Below are 26,774 nucleotides of genomic sequence, written 5' to 3'. Positions count from 1 at the left end.
ACTTTTATTCTCCAAGATTGCGAAAGCTTGTCACGTGGTTAGAGCGCGTCGTGTATAGGACGTCATCACAGCGCGACCTTCAGCGGCTTGGCCGAGCCTGAGCACGTTGATGACTCGGACTGCAGGAGGCACAGCTAGGCCACCTTGGCCCCGTCGTCTGTTTATTTTATTGTATTATTCCATTACCTCTTTATCAGCTGAACACTTGTTTAAACCAGTTGCACTGAGGAGTCTCCTCTGAGGTCGTACTGAGCTAACGATGTCAGTCACGGAGATGTTCAGCTACATCCAAGGGTTTCTAAGTGCCGACCAAGACATCCGCGAGGTAACGTTAACATGAACACAGTGTGAAAAATGTTTAGAAACATGTTATACTGGTCACCTGAAAGAAGAGAGCCGGGACGTATAATCAGGGAATTACCTAGTCACTGTAGTTAGCTAGCTTGCACCTTTAAGTTCGTTTGTATGCAGGTGAGGACAGGGTTACCTTTGTTTGATTGTCCCTTTTGGCCTTTCGGGTTGACAATATTGTTATCGTTCCCTCGACTCCTTTCACTTCTAGGACATAAGGAAAGTTGTCCAAGTGCTCGAGCAGACCGCGAGAGAGATCCTGACTGTTCTTCAAAGTGTCCATCAGCCAACCGGTTTCAAAGATAGTAAGTCTGTACTGCTTGCGAGTATTTTTGGGGGGCCAGCCTAGTACTCTATGAGCATACAACACCATTTTATTCCCCACTAGTTCCCAGCAAGTGTCTGAAGGCAAGAGAGCTGTTTTGCACAGTGCAAGCTCAAATTGCTGACCTGAAAACAAAGTTCCCAGTGGAACAGTACTATAGGTTAGTACGAGCACATGTGGTATATGTGGAGAGTCTCTGATTTTACAAACCTACTTGTATATTAAGACTACAATTCCATTGTCCAGGTTTCACGAGCACTGGAGGTTTGTTCTACAGCGCCTCACCTTCCTTGCAGCATTTGTGGTCTATTTGGAGAGCGAGTCCTTGGTGACTCGAGAGGAAGTCACAAACATTCTTGGAAGTATGTGTTCTTGCTTTTTTTTTGCTTTTTTTTTTTTTACTTAATGCTGCCCATTTCTGTGAGTATTTTGACACATCATACTAACTACTTGGACATGCTAACTACTTTTTGCACAGCTGAAGTTGACCGAGAAAAAGGCTTTCACTTGGACATTGAAGATTATCTAGCAGGAATTCTTATTATGGCCAGTGAACTGGTAAGATTTTCACTTTCAGGATCTTAGTATTCTTGCTCAAACTAGCCACATAAATAAAAATACTTTCTTCCTTTTCATCTACATTCACCACCCACTTCAAGAAAAACTACTGTTCACTTGCAGTCCCTGGACACTATTACATACACCTACAGTACAGGCCATAAATGAGTACACCACCTCTGAACCTCAAGAACATGGAACATGGAGAACAGTGGTAATTTATTAAATATATACTCAAGTATGTTTAAACGTGCATGGGCATCTGTAAAATAAAGAACTTTGGCAACTTTGTCTAAATTCAGGGTTGCAAAAATGAGTACATCACAGATAAGCAGTTAACATAGTTGTGCTTAGTATGTCTTCTGTTACATTTACGTGCAGCTCTGATGTTTCTTGGCTTGACGTGTACAAGCATGACATGGTCATATCCATCCTGTTCTACTCCTGAAGAGTAACCTCCATAAGGGCCCTCATGCTTGGTAGGGAGTGTTGCTGAACACGCCTCAGTAGGGTTGAGGTTGGGTGACCTGCACCACTGGTATGGAAAAGATGTGTGAGGGCCACTGTGATGATGAAAAAGTGCGCAGCGACCCATGGTGTGTAGAGTGGGTAGCACCTGCTCTTTCGAGGTCTTGACTTTCTGCATCGACAGTAACTGCATTCCACTTCTGTGCAGCGTGCGTCTGCTCGTCACCGCTGTTGCCAGCGTTGGGACGCTTGCGATTCTCTTGCACTTTTCTCAGCAAAATTCGTGCATTATGAGGTGAAAGCTTGATGATGGTCAATGTTTTAGGGAGATTATTGTTAGACTGTCTCTTTTTCAATTTTTGTTACTTCTGCTGCCATATTCCAACTTGAGTGACTTGCTAAACTTCTTGTACCCTTGTTCTTTTATGCAATGAAGTACTTTTCTGCAGACAATTTAATTTCTCTCTCTGTGGTGCCATTGGTTGTTTCCAGTCAAGTAAATTCTTTTTTTTTTTTTTTAGTTTTTAAATTTTTTATTTTTTATAAAAATTGCTTTAGTGCTTAAAATGTTCAATGAGGTAAGCTATGTTTGTTAAATGTTAAATGAATTTTACTGGTAATTTCTGCTTTCATTGCCTGTATTGACACCTTTGTAAGTGCTAAAGCAATTTTCATAAAACTCACTTTGATGCAAACCTGACCATTGCTGTCAACATTATAGTAAGTCTGAAAGTGATTAGTTTTTAATCCATTACATTTGTTTGAGTGGCTTAACATGCTCATCTGCAGATCAGGTAACCTTAACTAACAGCAGAAAATGTTTTAGGTTGGATTTTCTATCTTCCAGGAAGGTGCACTCACTTTTGCAACATGACCCTTTTTATTTTCTGATCAAAATAATTATATTTGCTTCTTTACTTTTGATATGCTTGATTGGTAACTGATAAACCACGGTTGTTGGACCATTACATCAAATTGGAACCCCAAATATGTCTTATTTGTAAATGGAGATTGCAGAATTTATTCTGTTTCAGGAGGGGTGTACTTATTTATACTGTTTACTGTATATTAAGTGCATTTTATATATGTACAATTTCAGCCCAGCTGTTGCCATGACAATTAGTCACCCCCTTTACTTCCTTAATCAATGTTTAGTTTCATACCACAATTGGTGACCAGATTATTTCGGAGGTAGACCACTCAACACAGCAGTGATCCTGACATAGTAGCAGCACAGTAGTAATTAAAGATGCACTGGAATAAATGTTTCTATCACAGTAGGTGATCTGTGTATTTTAGGATTTTAAACACCCTCGTTTCATAAATGTTTAGACTTCTAAATGTTTCTACATGCGGCTAACCAACAACTTTATAAAATGTGGTTTCTGACCATTGTGTTCTGTACAGTCCAGGCTGGCCGTCAACAGTGTGACAGCTGGAGATTATGGGCGCCCCCTTCGCATCTCAAATTTTATCAACGAACTTGATTCTGGCTTTCGCCTGCTCAATCTCAAAAACGACCCGCTACGTAAACGCTACGACGGCCTCAAGTATGATGTGAAGAAGATCGAGGAGGTCGTGTATGACTTGTCCATCCGTGGCCTTGCCAAGGAACAAGAGGCAGAGGGTGATAAGTAAAGGCAGTTGGATGAACAGAAGAGGCCATGGGGCTCGGCCCTGGTTGGGATTCTCCTTGTCCGGGAGAATGGAGACTTAACCTGCCAGTGGGCGGGCGGGCGGACAAACGGACGGAAGAGAGGAGGGGATGGAGGTACTGAAGCCCCAGAAGCCTTTGACAGCGATGTGTGTTTTGAATGCAGCCGACTGCCGTAGTGGAAGTGCTCGTTTGGGCCTGTTAAAAAGATAGGAGATGGTTTGTTTATCAACACTATTGAGAGAAGTTTACTTATGTACAGTTCACCTGTTGTTTGGTTGTATGTGCCATTTTGCTGTTATTGTTTTGTATTGGTCATCACAGATTGTGAATCGTACTATAGCCAGACATCAGACGTAAAGGAAGACATAAGTCTCTTTTTGGTTATTTTTAATAAATACTTAAGGAGCTTTCCTAAGCAATACTACTTCCAAAATGCATTGAGGTAATAATTTTACCTTCAGTGAATGTAGTGTAGTGTTGAAATTAAGCCTTTGTTTTTGTCTGACTCGATTACCTACTTAAGGGGCCATTAAGGGGAAACTACGTTTTAAACAACCTGAAAATGCTCTTAAACTTGAGTGTACATTTTGCTACACTTTCCCTAATTCACACAAAAGTTGCTGTGAAAGTAATCAAATGTGTAGGAATGCATATTTATGCCAGTGTTCATATATATACCCGGATACCTCGAAGACTCATTAGCATTGACATGAAGAATTTTCATGCAGTATTTTTGTGCTGACAGTTTTGGCTGTGCAGTTTTTTATAGTCTTTTGACTGAATTACAAGAGCACACTCAGAAGCTCAAAACTAATTCTTGAAGGTGTCTGTACTTCTGCCTTTTCTCTTCATTTCAGCCTCTTATTGAAGTTCCTAAATTGTTATTGATGATTGGCATCGTATCTTTGCATGTGACAATAAGACCAGCAGACAGCATTTATGTACGTTTTGGAAAAACCCACAGTTTTCAGACTGCTGCATATCAGAGTTGTTTCTGTGATTACCAGGTCTGTTGGTTTCTTGCAAATGTTTTTCTCTCTCCACCTTGATGTGTAGCTGTATATGTGAGCATGTTATTGTTCCATTCTGTAAATGTATGTATAGGTACTACTTAACTAAGCCCTACAATATTTAGTTATTTCTGATAGCAGGCCACAGGCGTCGGCAGTAATGGTATTCGTGGTTAGATTGGTTTTTTGGAAGCTGGAACGGTCTCTATACGATGTGGTTTAATTACTGAAGTGAGTTTGGGTTTGAGATGGTTTTCTTCTTCCCCTCTTGCCAGGAACTGTAATATCCTTTTTTTGTTAATTTTCTGTAATAAAGTGGACTGCTCACAAAAGCCATTTTCAGAAAACCAGCAACCAAAGATCAATACATACTGGGTTTGTTTGTTTTTTTGTTGACTGATTTAATTTATATTTAATATAATCCACAATATTTAACACAAAAATTATTAAATTAGGGTCTTGAATACAGAAAGAACAGCATGACTGGTCTCAGATTAAAAAAGGCTGTGGACAGGGACGTGTCAGGGTGCTACTCTTCTGCGGTGAAAGCCGACAGAAGCTGCAGTGTTTAACAGTACCAGTGCCATTGGGGACACGTTCTTCTGCAGACGTGTCTATTTCTACACCCACATTCTTAAGATGGCCATTCATGTCTGTCTGTACCTACACTAAGCCAAGTCATTTAGTGATTTGCTTGATAAAAATTGAAGTCAGCTGTTACCTTTAATTCTTACAAAGCTTAAACGGAAAATAAAAGAACAGTAAAGCTTTTAATGAACTGAATGTCTTCACAACCCAGATACAAGAGCTTTAGGTTAAAGTGCATCAAACAAATAAGGACTCTGTGTCACCTTGAGCAGGAGAAGTGGGCAAAGCTCACACACCATATCCGAGAGATTTAACTGGAGAGGGTTATAGAGTCCAGTGTAGCAACAGGCTGAAAGGCACACATTTTCATTCCCCTCGGTGTTGAGCAAAGGGTCAACTTTGAAAGATTTCTTCAATCTCTCTCTTTTTTTAAAATGCAACTGCTACTACATGACATTACATACTGTTTCACCGCGGCCTGTAGCGACAGTAATTGCTATTGTTAAAAGCACAGTTTACTGTAGTGCTTTACTGTAGATGATGGGACTGGGTGAACTGAAACCAGCATTATTGTAGCTACAATACACAAATGATTATTGCTGCTTTTTAACTCAGAATAGTATCAGTCCTATATGATATTATTCCAATCATTTTAACCAGTCAGATTCCAGCCTGTTACCAAGTGAGACTGGGTAAGACCCAGATGTTGCAAGAAAGCCATGACTTCTGGCATTGAGGCTACAGTGATCTAGGCTTTACAACTCTCCAGGGTTTCAGACTGCTGCTCGGTCGATGCCGGCATGCAGGATGGATGCTACAGTAATTTTGCGAACAAATAAAGAGGGGCAGTGACTTCGGTTTGAAGGGGAAAAAGACAACTGAGTGTAACACACATCACTTGCTGTGTCCATGTTTAAAAGGACATTCTGCATTTGAATCCACTGTCCAGGACTTTTGACAAAGATTTTCACTCATGCTCTTTTACCAAAAACTTTTTAAAAACATTTATGCTGTTAGGAAATATTATACACTCATCTCTTTTTTCTAAAAACATTTATGCTGTTAGGAAATATACACTCAGCGTCCAGCGATGTTCCCAAACACGTCTTTGCTTTGATCTGCCAAATGGTTGGAATTCACACACACACACACACACACACACACACACACACACACACGCGCGCGCATTCTTTTTTTCTTTTTGCAGATGTCGGTGTTCTAGAAAGTGCACTCTTCTGTCCAAAGCATTATTCAGTTATTCTTGTAAACAGTGAATCTCCAAAATTAAAGTCCATTAGGAAAAAGAAAGATCTGCACTCTCTCATTTAATACTATCATTGCGATGAATGTTTTAAATTATTTACACCAGAGTTCACTTGAGTGGTGGACTGACGGCTCAGTCTCAGGACCGGCTCTGGGTTGTGCTAATCATGATATTAGGGAGAGCGTTGCGTCTCTTTCTCCAGAGCCCCAGATCACAGGCGTACCTCTTTATCTGCCGAAACCACTGCTGCGTGCGCGATTTCTCAGAGGCTCGGAAAACGAAGGCCTCGCGTCGAATGTCCAGAACCTCAAACGTGTCGTCGCACTCAGGGTCGGCCGACACCACGCAGTTGGCCAGCCGGATGGGCTCCCGCAACACAGCGAACTTCCCGCCACTTTTGTCTTTGATCAGCACTAGCACGCTGTCCTGCACGGTCTCCGTCACCTCCTGGGGCTCCCCCCGGGCGCCCCCGTCGGCCTGGGCGGGCAGCCCCTCGGCGGCGCGCTGCGTGCGCACCATCAGCAGGCTCTGCACGTTCTGGAACTTGAGCGCCCTGCTGCCCTTCTTCACCCACTGGCCGTCGGCGGGCTGCGACAGCTGGAGCGGGCCCTCCATGATGAAGCGCGTGCTCTCGCGCGCCCACCCCACCGTCTTCACGGACACCTCGCGCATCTCGATGTTGACGACCTCGCGGTTCCGGCGGCTGTCTGAGCGGCGAAAAGAGCGCAGGGACCAGGCGGCAGTGCCTTCCTGCTTGGTCTTCATGTTGATGTGCTCCAGGTGCGACTCCACGCGGCTCTTGGCCTCGCGCAGGCTGCCGTGGTCCGGGTGGCGCTCGCCCGTCGCCTTGATGATGCGGCTCAGCAGCAGCGGGTACTTGGTGACGCGCTGGAGGGGTGCCATCAGGAAGGAGCGCAGGTTCATGCGCCGCAGGGCCGTGTTGTCGTTCTGCGACACGTCGAGGAAAATCCTGGAACACAGCCGAAGACGAGTCACGGGAGGGACCTTCCATATCAGCAGTGCTAATGCTCCGACACTAAAGGGGATCTTACGGCTACAGCGAGAGGCCTGAAAAATAAGATGTCCTAGTAGTTTCCCATTTCTGCTGCGTGCTTTACCTGAGAAGCTCCTTCTCCTTCTCCAGAGCATTCAGCATGTTGACGGAGGTAGACTGCTGCGAGCAGTACGTCTGAAAGGCTGGGAGCATGTTGACAAACTCCAAGAAGATTTCTCCAATGCACACTGTTTGCAGTTCTTCATCTCCCTAAATGTTTAAAAGCAAATTTATCTCAAATTATCACCATTTTCATCAATTAAAGTGTTTCGGCTGGACAACGTACATCGCGTTAGATGTTAAGTCTTGTTAAGTCTTTCTAACTTGGAAAAGGTCGTTGTTCCTGCGTTCCTTACCTGATCAAAAGCCTGGTCAATGCTGTCCTGCAAGTGCTCTGTGAATCTGTCATTCACATCGATCAGCTCCTGCACGTTGCCGAAGACCACAGCCAGCTGCTCCGTCGTAAGCAGCCCCGCACTCTGCATGGGGCAGTAGAACTCCTCCTTAATGATGCGGAGGTCCTCCCCGTAGCTGGACTCCGTGTTGAGGAACTCCAGGATGGCTTCCTTGCGCTCGGTTCGAAGCTTGGAGCATCTCTCACACATGCCCTCGCCCCGGACCCCCTCCCGGTGGCCGCAGTCCGGACACGGGCGGTGGGACTCCCAGGCCTTGAGGGCCGCCGAGGGCCTCTTCCAGCCACGGGCGAGGCCGGGGCCGATTCCGCTGTCGACGCGCTCCACGTCGGAGCCTGCGCTGCGCCGTGCCCGCCGCGGCTCGTCCTCGTCCTCACGATCGTCGCCCAGGCCCACCACGCCGCTGTCGGCACTCAGACTGCTCAGCGTGCTCCAGCGGTGCCTGCCGGCACGTGTCACGCCCAGGCTGCCGCTCCGGCCCTCCCCTCTGGGCTCGGAGCACCCCCTAGATGTGCACGCACCTGAATAACGCACAGAAGACGTGGGAGCTGTAAATTTAGCAGTTTAACTGTTAATTTTAAAAAAATAACTACGTTTTACTGGATTTAAGAAATCTATTCATGTAGGTGACTGGGACTATCGGCCCACCTCAGCATGTGTGTGTGTGCTATGATTATTCACCGGCGTTCCGCGTTCCGTTGGGGCTCTTACCGCCTTCGCGCTCCCTACGCTGGCTGTGGAGGCGTGCTGCTGCCGCGATCTTCATCTCCAGTTGCTTGCGCTTGGCAGCGTCGGCGGGCATGGGGTCACTGTAGTGGGGCCGCAGACGACACTCGCGCTGGGCCCTCGCCGACTCAGCCGGCTCATAGGCTGCGTCAGAGCTCGAGCGCCTGCATCCCACCCCAGACGCCTGCCCATTGGACAGAGGGTCCACCGGTCAGCTACTCGGCGTCAGGCATTGGCCGGAGACGGTCGGCGAACGAAGGAAGGAGCGAGACTTATGGGGATTTATGAGCGCATAAAAACAGTGCTGCGACAGGAGGAAATCGCAGTGTGTGAAGTATTGATTAGAGAAAATCCCTTTGAACCACAAGGTGTACCAAGGCTTTTAATATACTAACAAAGGAGCAGTAAGGAGGATAATCTCACTTGATACTTTAAGTGTGTGGTGTCTGTTGACAGAGGCCGTGAGATAGCATAGCTTCAGAAACCCCTATAGCCGCAATGCAATTTCCTCCTCACCTCTCATCAGCACCGTGTTAAACACTTCAGATTTAGCATCACTAAATGAATACCAAAGACATTTGACTAACTGAAAGGACAGAAGGACCTCTGACTAACAAGATCCTGGGCCTGTGGATAGACGTGGCCTTCAGATTACTGATAGATTATTGATAAGATCTCAATCCTCAACATGGTAATCCACTGATGATGACCTCGGGAGAATCAGCATCTGACACAGTACACCTGCAAACGCTCAAAAAGAACGGCCTCTGAGTCAGGCTGACTAACAGGATGGATCTGTCAGTACCCGAGTAACAAGATGCCGTCGGTTCAGGTATCGAAAATGATTAATTAACAATGCAGCTATGATTGCACGCAATTACAGGCAGAACTGGAAACTGAAAGGATATCACCACACTACACATCAAACCCGGCACAGGCAACACGGAGCGGAGACGCGCATGATGACAGATGGATGCACGCAGACAACACATACTGCACCTCAATTCCAGTCGACCAGTGCAAAATACACCATCTCAAACAGCCAGAAAGGTCTAACCAATATTGCCACCAGCGTTGGAACCTGACGGCCGTGGGCATGTGGCACAGCAAACCACAGCGAGAAAAGCCGGCGGGCGATCCAGAAGGAGACGGATCGGCGCGTCTGGACACACTTGCAGCCCCGAGTGCCAGCGGAAGGAAGCGCAGCAGCAGCGGTGGAGCGAGTCTCTGATCCGGCGTGGCAGTCACGGTGAGGCAGGGCTGTTACTGCCTGCCTCCAGAGCTGCGGCTCGTCCGTGTGTTCTCGCTCGCGCACGTGTGACACAGCCCTCCCGCGGAACGCAGCCGGGGAACGACAGGGGGAGAGGGGGCACGCTTGCACCGAAAACACAGAGAGGTAAGGAGGGGTGTCACCGTGCGTGCGTGTGTGCGTGTGTGTGTGCGTGCGTGTGTGTGTGTGTGTGTGTGTGTGTGCGTGCGTGCGTGTGCGTGCGTGTGTGTGTGTGTGTGTGTGCAGAAGGGAAGGGGTGGGGGGTGGGGAGGGGTGACGGGGGGCGCTTACGCGTTCTGCCGACTGCTCTTCTTCCCGTCCTGTGGCCTCGGTGCAAGCCTCTCCTCTGCGGGCCGGTGTCGTCATGGCAACGGGAGCCGGCCGACCGCCGGGCTGGGGAGCGGTGATGTCAGCGCCGTCATCCCGGTCACGTGACAGCCTGACGGGTGCCTCTGCGCTGATCTCCGCACTGCAGCTGAAGGTGGAGGGAAGAGAGAGAGAGAGAGTTGGGGGTTGTGGAGGATGGGAGAGGGGTCTATTAAAGTGGAATTACGAGCCCTCCCTCTGCCTGGCTTTCTCCCCTGTGGTGCGTGGCTGTCCACCCTGCTCTCCAGGGACAGCCTGCAGCCTACACAGCAATTAGACGCTTCAATTCACATTAACACCTGAACTCAATGAACTCACATGTGCAGATGTGTGACTGAGCCAGCAATGGAGCTCTCAACATTCCTTTGTGTGTGTGTGTGTGTGTGTGTGTGTGTGTGTGTGTGTCCTTGTGTCATAATGTATTTGTATTTCTCTGTCAGTGTGTCTCCATGCACATCTCTCTGCATTAAGACACGTCTAAAGATGCGGATATTACAAGACGGTGGTCCAGCTGACCGGCAGCAGCTATTCAGTGAACGTGCATGTTCCAGAGTCCTCTTTTTCACGCCTGCTGTCTGCTCGTTGCTCCGTTTTCCTCCTGACGCACTCGTTCTCCCGTGCTGCTGTCTGTAGTAAGCGCTCTTTCTCGCTCTCTCCATTCGTTTATGGCTTCCACTTTAATTGCGTCTCCTTCTGCCTCACCCTCCATCTGAAGCCTGGGCTTTGTTAATGCAGAGCACGAGTGCGTCTCAAAGTCCCATTTGCATAGACACAATCCTGGAATACTGCTGACAGCACAACCGTCGCTTTGGAACGCCGCTGAGCGCGCACATGCACATATATCCATACATGTCTACTGAAGGAAATGAATTGAATAAAGTTGTGCTCCGCTAATGACGTAACTAGATATAACAGACTGCTAGTGTTTTTGTTTGTCCTGGAGAGACAGGCAGCTCCTAGTGTACACAAGAAAATGGTTCAGAGACTTTAAGATAAATGTTGCCTACTGGTGCCTACTGCATACAGCAAAATATGAATACATCTTGAATGTAGGCCATATATTTAATATTTCTCATGAGATTATGATAAAATTATTAATTTATTTTCACTAATTTGAAGCGTTTCGACAAGTGAAATTATTGCAGAAATTTGTAGGTTATTGTCTTTCCTTTCAGCACTGCTTTTCCTAAAAAGATCAAACTTATCTGTAGTATCTGCAGCAAGATTTTTACCTTGATAAGATTACGTATAATTAGTAAAAATGCCTTGTGGAGAAATGTGGAGAGCCAACATTTGTGCTTGTTAAGACATCATTCTTTGAACAGTTCTGCAGCTATCTCGCACCCAGAAGATTTTCCCCGACGTGGAAACATGGACAACCAAACAATAAAGAAACCTCTAATGCAAAACAACCTTCACAAACTTCACAAACTCAGTGTGCAGAACACGGACATGTGAAAAATACATGCTGCGATATTAAGCCAATTTGTTGTAATTTGAGACGTTTCATGCTTCAGTGATGGTGCAGTAAATTTATTTCTAATATGACACAAAATCGCTTGGCAGCACTTCAAAGTGATGACTCAGTATAACTCAGCCGAGGCACTGAGCGTTCTTCGCTTTGTCCCTTTGACTTCACAGTGCACTGTAATCGCTGCCCCTGAGACTAAACGCAGAAAAGACCATGTAGCTGATGTTTACTACAGTCCCATTCGTTACCTCTAAGTGTCGTGGTGAAACTGCTGGGCTTGCAGACTGCTAGTCAGCCCAACAACCGCATGCCATTTTTGTTACTGAACTCTTAGGCTGCCAGGAAAAAACCGCCCATCATAGCTGTCACTAGATGCTTGAGGGGCAAATCCAGTCATACCTGCCATCTAGACACGTGTTACCCTGGCACTGCGGACAGTAAAAGAGAACCAGTGCGGTGCACACACACACACACACACACACACACACACACACACACACACACACACACACACACACACACACAAACACACACACACACACACTCACACACACACACACACACACACACACATACAAACACACACACACACACACTCACACACACACACAAACACACACACACATACAAACACACACACACACACACACACACACACACACACACACACACACACACACACAAGCATCATGCAGACACATGCATACACCCTTATGCACTGCTTGAACCAGTCCCAAGATGATGAAATAACTTGTGAACAAGACTGCTAAAGCCAACTCCTGCTGGATAACGTCACAGGGCCTACCATGGGGTCCAATTTCACAGTTTAAGAGCAACAGTGTTTCTCATTTCATTTTCTGTGCTGACTCACTGATCGACTATTGTTAAGCACCCATTTTACTGAACTTAAAAGCACACTGTGTAAGAGAAAACAGTTGGTATGAACAGATACCTACGCTTTACTAGCAGTCGACCGTTTAATTGGTTGGCCGATTAAATGCCATTTCGAAAAAAACAGCATCGGCCAATTTTTTTCCCCAGCATGGGCTGAACTTTTTGTTTGTTTGCTTTTGTTTTAACTCAGTTGACTTTTTAGTTTCCCTGTGTACATTTAGTTGATGCATTTTTTAAATTTAAAATAAGTGCAACGCAGAAACAATGCAGCCCTACTTAAGCAAATAGAGATGATGCAGACAATAAGTGTTAAATAAATGTTCATTCAAATGTGGCAGTTTTGTGTCTCATTTATGACTATTATTATTATAATGTTGTATTTTATAAGTGCAGATGATCTTGGTATTTTATATTGGCCATCAGCCTCCCTGTTCACTAAATATCGACACTGGCTAATTAAAAACCCATAATGGTTTGACCATTATATCTTACACTAGAGAATGCAGAAACTGCAAGTCAAAAGAGCTGCTACAAACATTAACGTTGACCCAGCATTCTGAAACTGACCTCTTCTTTATGAGGTCCAGAGCTGATCCGAGGAGGCCCTCCTTCATCTTGTAGATCTTGGCTCCGTAGCTAGACAGGTCAGTCCCATCAAGCAGGATGGCTGGACAACAACTGGACCCCCCTTCCCCTTTCTTGCTGAGAGGAGGGAAAGGGGGAGTCTCTGCTGTGGCAGCTCCGGGGGCGTCTGCTTCTCGGACCCGCTCTTGCCCTGTGGTGGGGGCCTGGGAGTGCAGGAGAGAGCGAGGCGCAGGGCCTGTGCAGATGGCTCCGTCGGCGGCTTCTGCGGCGGCTCCGTCCTGCGCGGGCTCCTCTCGGCCGGAGCCGCGCCGGGCCTCCGTTTCCGATCCGTCTCCCACCCCCCGTGCCTGCTCCTCACCGTTTCCTTCTGCGTGCTGGCCCTCGTCCCGGGATCGTCCGCTGGGTGGCGCCGAGGGAGCCTGGCTGCTCTCTCTCTGCCTCATGCGCTTAAACTCCTCAAAGGTGGGGATGCGCAGGCGGCCCGTGGGGGGGCGCTTCCTCTCCGCCGCGGCCTGGGCGGGGCCATTGCCGGCCTCGGAGGTGTATGATCTGCTAATGTGGGGCTCCTGGCCAGAGCCGACGCTCAGGTTGGGAGAGCTCCTCTGCCTGCGCAGCTGCAGACGCCGAAGCACCTCCTGCTTGATCTCCTCCGGGCTGGTGATGCGCCGGGCGTGCAGCTCCCTCTGGCCTCCCGGCAGGCCCGGGGAGGAGGGCGACCTGAGGAGCGGCACCATCTCCTGGTCACCAAACGAATGCGCCACGCTGCTCAGCAGAGGCAGAGGCCGCAGGGGCTTGTGGGGCTCGGTCACGCGGGTGCTCTGGAGGCGGAGCTTGTCCCTCAGACCTTTCCGCCCATTGCTGTTCAGGTCCCAGTCCTCCACAGCAGGGAACAGCCACTGCAGGAAGGGCGGCAGGTCTTTCTGCGCCAGCCCGCGACGTGGGTAGAAAGCCATGCTGTCCGCGCCGTGCATCACGCCGTACACATTCGGTCCCTGAGGGGGCCCGTCATACCACGGGCCGCTGGAATTGCAGTGCAGAAGGAACTCGCTCTCCACACTCCTGTAAGCATACATGCCTTGCTCAGACCCCGCGCTCCAGTGCAGGTTCTCCAGGCTGCGGTAAAGCCGGCCACCGGCCGAGTTCACGCAGCCCAGCGACAGAAGCTCTGCCCCGTGGCCGGTCACGCCGATGGGCTGCTTGGGCAGGTGCCCGCGGGTGGAGGAGCGGTACCCAATCCCCAGGCTGCCGAGAAGGCCATCGCCACCATCACATCCCGGAGGGCGACGGCCGGCGGGTCTTTCCAGGTCAGAGAGCGGGGGGCCGTAGACGGAGAGCGGGTCTGGCAGCTCGCTGAGGCAGGGCTCCAGGTCCATGCTGCAGGTCACGGGCGACCCTGGCGGGGAGCACTCACATGCCAGAGCCTTCACGTCTGGCATGGCTGCACCGGTAGCTGCTGTCCGTCAGAGGGAGTCTCTGGGAGAGCAGCTCTGCGGGGGGTCAGAGGGCACAAGCGGACCACTGGCATGACATCACACTGGGTTCACATACTGACATTCGTAACACATCCAAACATCAGCCATTAGTGCCAAGGGCTTTAGAAATGACTTATCCGTTACCATGGAGAGCAATCTGAGACAGCAATCTAAAGCGCTTGATTTGACCTTAAATATTCTGCATTGTGAAACGATGCACATATTTCCCATATTCAATCATGACAAAATAACTTAAATGACAAATCTGTCGCAGACACGACTCAGACACAGAAGGTCAGAGAGCTGCAGCATGCAGGAGCTTTGGTCCTGTTGCATATTTTCAAAATGAGCATAGTCCCATTAATATGCTAAAAATGGCTGGAAAAAAAGAAAGCGTATGTCTTCCAGTCTGGCCTCTGAGAAATGAGGAGGAGGAAAGACCGTGATAAAGAGGGTCACTTTTCACTCTCCTCGAGCCATCATTCCACTAATGGGTCATGGATCAGCCAGATGAGTTCTCCTCACTCCGTTTTTCAGTAATTAGTAAGCGGCCAGACTAATACGCATCTGCACTGTCCATCCAGAAGCTGGAGCAGAGATCAGGTTGAAAATCTTCACAGCGGGATCATATAGCACTGCAATACATCACCTGTCCTATAATGCCTGTTGGAGAATTGCGGGATAGTAGATTGTAAATAAAAAGCCCAGAAAACATTAAGCCAATTTTAAATGATTGAAAATGATAAGGGAGCTCAGTGTGGCTGGAAGAAGGTCACCGACATGTTCAGCTGTTCAATTACAATTTGGAGCCAGTTTAATTAAACTGGAAACCACTGAAGCCCCTGGCTAATCAAATGTAATTTAGATGCTATATTCCAAAGATAAAAAGTCAAAACCTTCTTTGTTTATCTTCGTATCTTAATGTGCTGCGGTAAAAAAAAGGATTTATCTTGTTGGAAGGCAGGCTGCCGTTCAGTCAACTATACGCCGGTAGTGATGCCAGAGTTTTTGTGGGCTGAGTTCGAGAAAAGCGCTGACGTGTGAAGAAGCGCGCACACATGATTACCATAAGGCGCTTGGCTAATGAGCGTCCACAGCGCCGACTGCAGCAGACAGGCAGAAGCTCGAGCTGCCTTTTCAAAGCAGGCGGGAGGACGGCACTCACTCATAATAAGCTTTTGCAAGGGTGACTACTGCCAAATCCCTCCTGCTTTAGAGTGACAGCAAGCAAGAGGCCAGAAACAGCCTGACTGGGAGAGAAAGGTTATCCACTGTATATCAAACAGTCAGAAATCTAAATATGAAACAAAAAGCACCCCAGAAAAAAAGCTACGAATTTTGTTCAAAACTGAAATGTTGGGCATTCATTTTTGATTTGTATTTTTGCATGCAATATTGGCCATATAAACTCACCCCATTTTAATCAAGTCTCTGTGTGCACCTTTACTCAGCTTGGTTCAGGCACACCTTCACTGGCTCGCCTCCAAACACCCGTTGCGCCGCTGGTTTGGCCTTCGAAGTAGACACACCTTACACAAACGTCTGCAGAAAAACAGACAAGACCTTCGATAAGACGCCAGTCGATTCTCAGAACCATCTCTTAATGCTCTCAGCAATATCTCTTGCAGTTTCTCAAGTGGACAGTGCATTTAAGACAACAAAGATCATGAATTCAGCTGCAAACACCGTCTGTCTAGCAAGAAGATAATTAATGATGGCTGATGATCAGGGTAAAAGACACATATAATAATCACTCAAATCCAAATTGAACACCTGAGCCTCTGTAATACAAGCTGGCAAACTTGCAATCATCACTAAAACAAGTTATGACACCACCATGGCCATGAAGTACCTGCCAAAGAACAGAGCCATTCATATACCAAACAAACAACGACAGTGGAACGTTGCTGTCATCCAAAGCTCCAGGTTACATGGAATGGTTTGTGTCACATTTTATACTGCATACTTGAAAATGGAGCATACTTTAAAAAAACAAAACAAAACAAAACACAAACAGTGATGGTGTCTTCTGAATGAGTGCCATTTTTCTTGTTCCTACAGTGGCTGACCTCAGAGAAGAGCAGACTGCCGTCAACACTGCCTGGGCTACTTTCCCATTGTTCCCATCACAGGCAGGACAGGTAGGGTACACAGCAGAGTCAACGCCTTGTGCTCGAAGTGCTTGTGTGGCACGTGGCCCTCTGCCCTGGAGAGACGCAGAGTGACAGCACCCCTGTGAACGGTGCCCGTTACACTGAGCTCTGCAGACAGCAGCAGGCCTGTCTGGGGCGCAGAGGACTGCTTGCTCTCTGACACTCTTTCACATCTCACATCCTGTTGCAAACAATACCACGCCACAATATGCATCATCTCTCCTTTAAGGGCTTTGAATAGGCGTATAAGAAAAGACAATCACAATCTTGTGTGGTCATGGAATTTCAGGCTGAAGCCAGCTGGGAGACTACATGAAACCGAATGGGGATTAGATCTTCCTCGAGTCTTCCTCACACACTGCTTTCTCACATGACAAATGAGTGGTGCTTAAAGCAGTTTAAACCAGCATGGCATGTGGCTACGTCCCTCACCTTCAGCCTCAGTTCAGTCTCATCTTGTTAGTGAGACTTCTACACTTATGCCGCTGTGTGAGAGTATAACAAAGACAAAGCCGTGGACTGAAAGCCAATGGAAACAAAACGCACACATGCACACACACATTCTGAGCACTTAGCCAGTAATGATGTGATATAGCACCTCATTATAATACATCAACGGATTATTTTTTAAAAATCCCACGTGTGACAATTATATGAAACAAACAAACAAAAAAACCCCACTTAGATCTATTCTCACAGACACGCACACACTCCTACACACACTCACACAAAATACCTCTTTCCCCTACACACTGGATGGAATTCGCATTCTTATTAGAAAACAGAACAGACCATAATGTGTGGCACTTTTATGGGAAATAATCGAATCACTACAGAAGACATTTTCCTGGCTTGCGAAAAGCCATGAGCCTTCACTGATGGCAGCCGTACCGACCAAAAACTGCACCTTTAAAATGACCTGAGGGCTCGCTAACAGATTCACCGATGGAGCCACACGAGACAGTGTTGTGTGGACGCACCACGCGAGCCACTCTGAGGACGTTTCCGTGAAAGTGGAGCAGGCGCAGGGGTGGTCCGAAGTGCCACTGCCTCAGTAATTCAGTGCCTGGCTGGAGAGTCCCAGCGGGATGGCGCAGCTGAGGCTGGGCAAGACGCAAGACACGAGTCACACCGAAGCTTCTGACAAGGAGCACACGCTCTCAGTGATGCACCGCTAACGCACAGCGCTGGCTACGTGGTCGACCGGGAACACAACCGGCACGCTCGGCTATAAATCCCCAGCCCTGCTTCCACGAAGGCACAGCAGGAGGCCTAAACAAATGACGATCACTTTCGACCTGATCGGGCTGCTGATTTCTGGGGAAGGCGTGAGAGAGGATTCCCAGAACGATACCAGCTAGACCAGGCAAAGAAGTACAAAAAACAAACCAAGTGAAAAGGTTGATCAGGGTCAGATCTCTGGTGGCTGGAGTAGCCGATCTGTTGACACGGTTTTTATAAAAAGAAGGAACTAGGTGGCTAATTTGTTATCATCACATATTGGTCCATGTTGCATAATTATCAAGATTTTGTCGAGTCCATGATAAAACTCATATAAAACCTTTATACCCTGAAAGGTTTTAAAAGTCAAGCTTATTATCAATAATTTGGGTGTTTTCTTCAAGTGCCTTTAGACTAGTGAATTAAGAACTCCAACAATCTTCAACAATTACTTTATCCTTAATAATTTTGCTAAAAAACAGCATATCACTTAAAATTCCCTGCTTGGAAGCCATACACAGGAGCGTAATATGATAAAACAGACAGGAAAACACACACACGAGCGTAAAACACAGGGCCTGCCAAGACTGCAGCTGACAAAGGGCAAGTACACCGAAAATCTTCATCCAGATCTCGGAGTCTGAGAGCATCACTATGAGAGGTGTTTACAATGCCCGCTTTTTAAAGCCATTCCAGGGATAAGGGAGTTCAAGGCTAAGCAGATGCAGCCTCCTAATGACCCAGAGACATGCTCAGCCCTCTGTCAGCGCAGCGCGGGTAGGCAAGGCAATGGCAGCCTCGACACCAGGGGGATTCACGAGAGCTGCAGAGCCTGGGGCTTGCTTCAGGGGGTTAACCACTGCTCCATCTTAGCACAAATGAATGCTGGTGAAAAAACAAGCAGAGAGGTGGGCAATATGGTGTGAAACATATCATGATACTCGGAGACATTTACATGATGCATGATGCATGACAACCATTTCACTGCGAGTTATACGGTGTATGACTATGCATGTGACAAATAAACCAAACTTGAACTTGAACATATATCACCATACTGATGTTTCCTGAGATATAAATTTTTTTTTTTATTGAATGAACTTTTACAATTCTGGCATAATGTACTAATATCCACCAACCTCTTGATGCTATCTGGTTTATTTTAAAGTGTGAAAACTCTCTAAATGCTCTTCAGTGAAACATACAGTTTATTTAAAAGTGCTAAAGATGCTTAATAAGAAAATATTGTGTAATATAATGCAGACACAATGCTGACGTATAACCCCACGACACACCTCTAGCCCAAGGGGCCTCAGACAGCGCTCACGCCATGGAACATGGCGTTCAGAGTAGCCTGGTTGTGATATGAAAAAGGCTGTTTCTGCTTGTAACTCAAGTCTGCATTCTAAATGATTCACATGACACAAATTCACTGCCCCACATAGATTTTCATAAAAATATTTGTTTGCATTTTATGTCCCCTAAGTGACTACAGGGAAAATGTACCCTATTAAAACATGAAAATGTGCTAAGCTATGATAAGATACCCTGACAGGCAATCTCGTTGGGTGCAAGGCAACAATGTATTAAATGCAGTGCGATATCACATGATTTCAGCCAGAAACACAGAGATTGATTCTAAATAGCCTCCATAACTCGAGCCTTATCACGAGACTGGGCTAAAGTTTGGTGACTCTCTCAGCTACTGACTATGAAGAATTATACATCTGGCTGCCCTAGATGCAAAACACTCAACCAAAACAGCATACGGTCAAGGCTACAGACAAATCGTCCATAGTAATGGAACATTGTTTATATAATAGTGAAAATGCTTTGAAGCTGATTGATGCATCAGAGCCCTCTGCTGATGTAACCTGTTAGTTAAGAAATTAAACGTCATAATAATGGCCTTTTACACTAATGGCTCTGTGAGCCACCGCAGCCCAGAGCAGCTTTTCAGTGAAGTAGATCACTGAAACAAACACGATACCAGACCCTGACAGATAAGGAGGGTCAGAGCCAACAAGACACACACTCAGTGTAAATGACTAGACACATACACATACACACACACACACACACACACACACACACACACACACACAGAGAGAGAGAGAGAGAGAGAGAGAGAGAGAGAGAGAGAGAGAGAGAGAGAGAGAGAGAGAGAACTGTAATATTGAAAGAAATGCACCAAGGACAAGGAAAGACAATAGGGAAAGGGCAAATGAACGACAGTTGAGAGAAAGAGAAGATTAGTCAAGAGAGGACGAGTGGAGGATGAGTGGAGGACGAAGGGAGAGCTCAGAGGAGGGAAAACAGGAGAGCAGGAGATGGAGGGGTGGAAAAAGAAGAGGACAAATAGTCTCAGGAGAGGAGCACTGTTGATAAACAAAGAGCCGATAATAAGGCAGGACTGCCATGGGGAGCAGATGGGTTAGGTGACTCATCACTGGGAATGAGAGAGAGAGATAGACATGCAAAAGAGAGAGAGAAAGGGAGAGAGGGAGAGAAGAGCAAGAAAGCGCAAGACACACTACTTGAGAATTGCAGCTATCACTCACTCCACCTGTTACAGTCAATGTTGAGTTAATCCACCCACACCATCACACGAAATTCTGTTCTAGTCATACAATAGTCTTACACTTTATAGGCTCTTTAATGATAATGACAGACTCTGTTAAACCAATGCGTTTAAGACCCCACCAAGTTCCCACCGTGGCGTTTAAATGAGTCCACACTACCCATTTTAAACTGCTGAATTCCACCTATCCTCTTTCAAGGATCTTTCAAGAGGAATTCCGCCAGGAAGACTAGTTTGTGGCCACCAGTGGAAACACACATACACATTACACAGTTTGTGCCATACATAGAAACCGGCAAAAGCTTCAAGCACAACAATGCAAGCGAGGAAAGTGCACTTCAAATTGTTAACAGATTGCTCTTAGCTTCCTGTCCTCTCTTTTTTGGTCATGGGGATTTCAGGACGTTAGGAGGCCCTCCTAAGTAGCCGCACGTCAGCTTCAGCTCCTATAACTGTCCACGGAGACACAGACACAGGACCTGCACACAGGGTCCCTGCTACTGAGCCGCGTTTGAAAGCGCACGGGCACAACCGGCTTTGTAGTTCTGGAGAAGGGGTCAAGGGATCCCTGCTGGCATCCGGCAGGGCCTGTAATGGGCTTTCAGCCAGGGGGAGAGGAGGTGAGAACAGGGGAGGTGTAAGGAAGGAGGCGGATTAGGAATGAGGAGATGGAGGGAGGGAGCAGCAATTGATCCGCTGTCATCGGCATGTCCTCAGGCTAGAGCGCCTTTCGCTGGAGAAAACGAGAGGACTACAGACACCTCCCACCACTGGCATCTCCATTTCCAAAGGATTTATTCCAATGGTGCAATGTCTGAATGCAACACACGATCATCGGATACTCAAATCTCAGACAAACCCAGTGTAGCACTGGCATCCCATTTGCACACCAATTAAACCATTAACAATAAATCGATTATCAATCGATAATAATAACAATGATAGTAACAATTGCAATATTATAAGAGAAAATTAACAATGAATGTAGAAAATGCTTTAACTGAACTGGAGGTTCATTTCTTGGAATGATGACAATATTAAAGTCAGCGATTTTTCTTTTAGTGGAATTTAAATGTGTAAAAAACCCCTTCACTGCTCAGTATCACAGCTGGGACCGGCATCTAATTAATAGCATGCGAGTCCAAGCAAAGCCAATATCCCACATTCTCTATAATCCCATTCTACCCCCAGCTGATAACATAATTAAGATTCGGCAAGATGTGCGCTAGACTAAACCTTGTAGCTTTGGTCAACAGCGCTTGTCAAGAACTATTGGCATCTCCTTAGCAAACAAGGTTTAGCAAACATAACTGATAAGGGGATTCCAGACAGCAGCCTATGCTTGTGGTCTTCGTGATATTACCATTGTCAGTTCATGAGAGAACAGGGGATCCCTGCTCACATTCGGCTTCCAGCCAAGCAGTTGGAGAAGAGTCCTCTACACAGCACGATCGCACGGTGTAGAGGACTATACACAGATGATTTATAGTGATTCATTATGGCCAGCTGCCTGTAGAACTGCGTGAAACTCCTTCGCCAAGAACAGCGCAGTAAATTGCACACGGCGAGCTGAAGCCCACCCAACCTTTACGCTTACAGCGAGCGCTAGCCTGATGCTCCTGGATGCAAATCAGCTCGTGTCACCTCAATTTATTTCCCAATTTCCTGTATGCTCCTCCTCTCACTCTGTCGGAGTGAAATATTGAGAGCTTTCTTCCTCAGAGAGAACCGCGACCGGGGGGGGGGGGTCTTTGCCCACGTGCGCCAGACACTCCCCCAGGACCACACTGTAGCGGGAGCAGCCTGGCAATGTATCCTGATCTAGAGCACCACACACACACCACAGACACACACACACACACTCAAATCAATGTGCTGTTTCATCAATGCACATGCAAAGCTGTCCAGAGAGGCTGGTCTGGCTGCACTATGCATTAATGCTGCAGTGGCCGGGCCAAGCGAAGTCTGACCCTTCACCCTCCATCGCCACGACAACACAGAGGTGGGTCAGTGAGGTACTACTGCACAGTAAAGGGATCCGATGACAATCCTGAATGGGTATACTCATGTTCAGCTCCTCTCTCTCTCTCTCCCTCTCTCTCTCTCTCTCTCCTTTCTTTTTCTTTCTTGTTCTTTGTGCTAAGCAAGATCATACAAATCATTTTTCTCCCCTCATGTGTACTTGCAATCGACCATAAAAGTCATGCACACATTACACCATAAACACTCAAAATAATAAAAACCGAAATGCAGTAAAATGAAAAGTATACCAGAAGTTAAATTAGCTAGCATCACAGTTAATAAGCACACAGTTAATAGGAACACTGAAATAAAAAAAGAAAACGAAAACTAAATAAGCATTAAAATACCTGTTTCAGAAGTTCAAATAAGTGTCATCCAGAACTGCTATCCGAGTCCATTTACCTATCCAGCAAGCAGCCAAGGCAAATGAGACACTAAATGCAAAACCACGCCAGAAAGAAAAAAGCATCATTCACACACCATGGAGGTGAGAGGGAGAGACACAAACAGGGAGAGAGAGAGAGAGAGAGAGAGAGAGAGAGAGAGAGACAGAGAGAGAGAGAGAGAGGCGAGGTCTGCTCCACTCTGGTGTAAGATCAGCATGTGCACCCTCTCAGCTTCCCCGGCTATTGTTACAGCAGAGAGCTCCTCACTGAGCATGCTCCAATACTCCACTCGCTGTTGGCATGGGAACCAGAGAAACACAAGGTTGTCCAGGAGGACGTCCTAGACACACCCACCCACCCTCACCCCCACCTGCTCTGCCAAGAGGGGATTCCTTGTTTTCCTTGCTTTTTCAGCTTCTCTTCCAAACGGTGCACGCGTGAACCCAGTGCTGCACGCCTACAGTTCTACCGAGCTGCTAGGAGACGGGACAGGTGCCGTTACGTTCTTCTGGCAATGTTTCAACGTCTTAAATGTTTCATTCCTTTTCATTACAGCCCCATTTAATTACACAGGCTGATACTGATGCAACGGCCCCTTCGTCCTATAAATTTGATGCTGATCACTTTTTCTCGGTGCAGGCATACCACTGTCTGGAAGTAATGAAAAAGTCTTAAACTGAAATACATCACATCCTGTTGACTTTATATTGCATAAAGGGGCCAATGGGAAGTCGGCTCATTATTATATCTAAACGGGAATTCATATGATCCATATCCATATTCATATTCATATTTATATCCATATTCATATGAACAAAGTGATTAAAATGTTCATTAACCAGCAAGTATTTCTTTGGAATGTATCAAAACCAATCAGAACACACTGCGACATTCCTCAGGAGCCCCATGGGAAAGCTTCCAGAGTGAATCAGCAGCGCAGTGTAATTACAGCATACAGTGGCTGGCATGGCCAATGTGTGTGTGTGTGTGTGTGTGTGTGTGTGTGTGTGTGTGTGTGTGTGTGTGTGTGTGTGTGTGTGTGTGTGTGTGTGTGTGTGTGTGTGTGTGTGTGTGTGGGTGGGGGGGGGGGGTGGCTAATCCTCTCCCCCTGCCTACCACAGCCCCTCACTGCTAGCCTACAGAGAGCCTACAGCTGGGTACGAAACAGACACCGGCTGACCTGTCAGAAATTGAGCCGCAGCGCCACCGGGCTTTCCTAGTCGTTTATGACCCAAAGTCGTCGATGCCCCACGGCAGCGGACAGCCGATGCCTTCAGCTGGTTCATTAGCACCATTTTATTCCCAACTCCCTGGAGAGACTCACATTTAATACGAGGCATTTGGTGCTGGCTTCACATCAGGGCACCATTGAAACTGTACAGCAGTGTAACACATGGGTTCTCACTGAACCACGTGTAAAAAACTAAACAAAACATGGAATAACCAAGCATAATGGGCAACTATTCAAAACATGAGCCTATATTTAATGTTATAAATGTTATAGAGCATTTTTTTAAGATTCCCAGCATTTCTAAGTGTTAAAGAAAATTGCTAATGCTAAGCATGACAAGTATGAGTTACAATACAAATCTTAGTCATGACTACAATGCATTTAAAGTGATAACAAAAACATGTATTATTTGCTGCTGCTGTACAGCCTAGTGTCTCTAGACACAGGGAGTCTCCAAATGGCTTTGTAGTTCCTGCTGTCCTGTCTAGACCTTTCAGTTTAATACATCTCATTATCTATTCAGGAGCCAATAAGTGCATCAGCCATCAAACACTCAATGGGTCCCTCTCACTTTTCAGCAGGGTCAGATTTATGAAGAGTGTGAGACAGCACCAAGTACAACTCGGCTTGATAAATCTCAAATCTTGATAAAAACAGAAGCCATTTCACAGCAGTGGTTAGCCAGGGGTCCACAAACAAACAAACACCATGCATCGCTGTTTATCGCCACACAGAAATGATTGTTAAAGTCATCTGTATTTGACTGAGATGTAGCCGACTCTCCACTCGCCTGGAGCCTGTAATATTGGGGGCTGTGGAGCTGGGCGGGACTAACGACCCCACGGCCCCGCAACCACGCGGACCTCGTTGGCTGGCGCTCCCCGTGCAACCCTGACGTGGAGGAAGCGGTTCAGCTCTGCAGCCAAGGCCATTCCTAATTCATGAGGACCCCAGCATAGCCTTAATCATTTATAGCACCCGCCGCAGCCGTGGCAGTGAACAGTTCCAGCGAGGGACTGGCCCCTTTCTTCTGCTTTTTTTTGATGCAGTTCTATATTTGGAAATTCAGATGAATCAGCATGTGACAGGCCGAGGAACACAACTGTAATTCAACAGGAATGTGCTTATCTCAGAGCAAGCTGGTTATACAGGGGGTGTATTTAAAAATATATATATATTTTAAAAGCTTAAAATATAACTGCTCTTTTATTCCATTGTCTTTCATCTAGGAAAGAAATAAATATAAAATGGGTGGATTGTATTGCTCTAATCAAAGGCTGTCCATCTCTGTCATACATTGCTGCATTTGCAATGCCAGACAATGGCTAGTTAGTGCTACTCCCAGAGAAGGAACAACGCGCCGTTTGTCAACGTCTACATAATATAACGTGGAATTTGCCTGTTACAGCCTATAGGTCTACCTAGATACAGAGGATGCTGTAAGAATGGACAGCACTCCATGTGGGTTACAGAAGAAATCTGGGCTAGACTCTTAGCAATGGAAAACACAGGGACCCAGTCCTTTGATGATATACACAATGAGCGACACTCCGAGGAGAGGAATGTGGGACAAACACACTGACACAAATACAGAGACAGCAAATGGACCCGCACGTACGACTTCGGGCTGGGATGAAGTCGTCGGCATACTCCTCACGATGAAGAGGGTTTCGCGGACACAAACACAGTGCGCGCGCATGTGTGTCACCTGATATAATCCTGCCACAGTCTCCTACAGGAAGGCACATTAGTCACAGCGAGGCAGGGGAAACGTCAGAAGGCAGGTCTGGCTGAGCTGTTTGGAGGCCATGGGAGCACCACGCAGTGCATCCCACATTAAGCTGGGCAGCTTCCCCTGCTTCATTGCAGTCACGCTTGGCTAGAAGCACAAACGTGCATGCTGGGGACTCAGAGGTACGGTTCGAGCGATTCCTGAGCAGGAGCAATCGTGCAGGAAGCGGGCTCAAGTGAGACGTTCAGGTGCTTGGACTTAGGGGTCAGAAGAAAGCATTACAAATTATACTACCCATGTGTTTCATACAATCATTTTATGCATCCTTCTCATTTACCTTTGTGCTTTTGACTTTTCAAGTTTGTACATATAGTAACGTTGCTTTCTTAGTTTAAGGTTTACGTTATGACATACCTGAACCTACTTAACGGGACTGTAGACTTTGGATCCAGTCACCCAGGACAGAGAATTCAGAGGTCCACAGTTTCACAACCAGTGATAGAACATCAATGGCTTAATCAGGTCTTTTCTTTGGAGATTTACTACAGGTAATATTAACGCAAGGAGTCCCCCACCCACTCAGTGGAGGAGTAGCACAGGAAATTGGCCTTACTTGTAGTGCGTTGTCCTAATGGATGGGCACAGTGAAATAAAATATGCCATTCATGGAAATTCAGACAAAGTCATCTTTATGGTAAACAGGAGCTGCTTCTGAGGCTCCAGTATTTCCACAACAATGAAGAGGCTTAAAAAGCCCTTTCAGAGGAGATCAGGCACCAGGACTATTCTGAATAATGAGTGATGAATATTAAGTGCCGTAGTAGCTGGGAGCCACAGGCTATTCAGCAGAGTACAGCCAACAGACAGGGACGGGTCTATTTCAGTAGACGGCATACACACCTGCTTTTTGAAGGCACTGTCATTATTTTATTGAATGACCTTAAGGAACCTCAAAGCAACAGTCCAGAATCATCAT

The 26,774-nt window shown here is 46.8% G+C and overlaps 2 protein-coding genes across 4 annotated transcripts in view; one reads left to right on the top strand and one right to left on the bottom strand.

Moving 5' to 3' along the window:
- Positions 1 to 68: 68 nt before the first annotated feature.
- tsn (translin) lies at positions 69 to 4,736 on the top strand. Its single transcript, XM_027012659.2, has 6 exons — positions 69 to 325; positions 563 to 656; positions 740 to 836; positions 923 to 1,038; positions 1,155 to 1,234; positions 3,110 to 4,736. The coding sequence occupies exons 1-6, from the start codon at positions 260 to 262 to the stop codon at positions 3,338 to 3,340; spliced, it is 684 nt and encodes a 227-aa protein (XP_026868460.1). The 5' UTR covers positions 69 to 259; the 3' UTR covers positions 3,341 to 4,736.
- The window catches only part of si:dkey-91i10.2 (uncharacterized protein LOC555224 homolog), a 29,543-nt gene continuing 6,960 nt past the window's right edge, over positions 4,192 to 26,774 (bottom strand). Inside the window, exons 1-8 of one of the 3 annotated variants that reach the window (XM_035523645.1) lie at positions 22,797 to 22,950; positions 15,886 to 16,014; positions 12,983 to 14,487; positions 9,976 to 10,159; positions 8,400 to 8,598; positions 7,632 to 8,209; positions 7,340 to 7,485; positions 4,192 to 7,191 (exon numbers count right to left, since the gene is read on the bottom strand). In XM_035523645.1, the coding sequence (XP_035379538.1) occupies positions 6,360 to 7,191; positions 7,340 to 7,485; positions 7,632 to 8,209; positions 8,400 to 8,598; positions 9,976 to 10,159; positions 12,983 to 14,436 (3,393 nt within the window). In that variant the 5' untranslated portion in view covers positions 14,437 to 14,487; positions 15,886 to 16,014; positions 22,797 to 22,950 and the 3' untranslated portion in view covers positions 4,192 to 6,359. Of the gene's footprint in view, positions 7,192 to 7,339; positions 7,486 to 7,631; positions 8,210 to 8,399; positions 8,599 to 9,975; positions 10,160 to 12,982; positions 14,488 to 15,885; positions 16,015 to 22,071; positions 22,112 to 22,796; positions 22,951 to 26,774 lie in introns of those variants that run through there. The other 2 variants (XM_035523647.1, XM_035523646.1) reach the window with 2 other exon arrangements.

The sequence above is a fragment of the Electrophorus electricus genome, chromosome 2, assembly GCF_013358815.1.
Source record: "Electrophorus electricus isolate fEleEle1 chromosome 2, fEleEle1.pri, whole genome shotgun sequence".
NCBI lineage: Eukaryota > Metazoa > Chordata > Actinopteri > Gymnotiformes > Gymnotidae > Electrophorus > Electrophorus electricus.
This window is presented reverse-complemented; position numbering and strand designations above follow the sequence as displayed.

What these genes read in the sequence shown, in the direction of transcription:
- tsn (XM_027012659.2), top strand. Translation starts at nt 260, where the DNA reads ATGTCAGTCACGGAGATGTTCAGCTACATCCAAGGGTTTCTAAGTGCC. An exon ending in CCAGTGGAACAGTACTATAG is followed by an intron (nt 837 to 922) that starts GTTAGTACGAGC and finishes TCCATTGTCCAG; the next exon opens with GTTTCACGAGCACTGGAGGT. An exon ending in TTATTATGGCCAGTGAACTG is followed by an intron (nt 1,235 to 3,109) that starts GTAAGATTTTCA and finishes TGTTCTGTACAG; the next exon opens with TCCAGGCTGGCCGTCAACAG.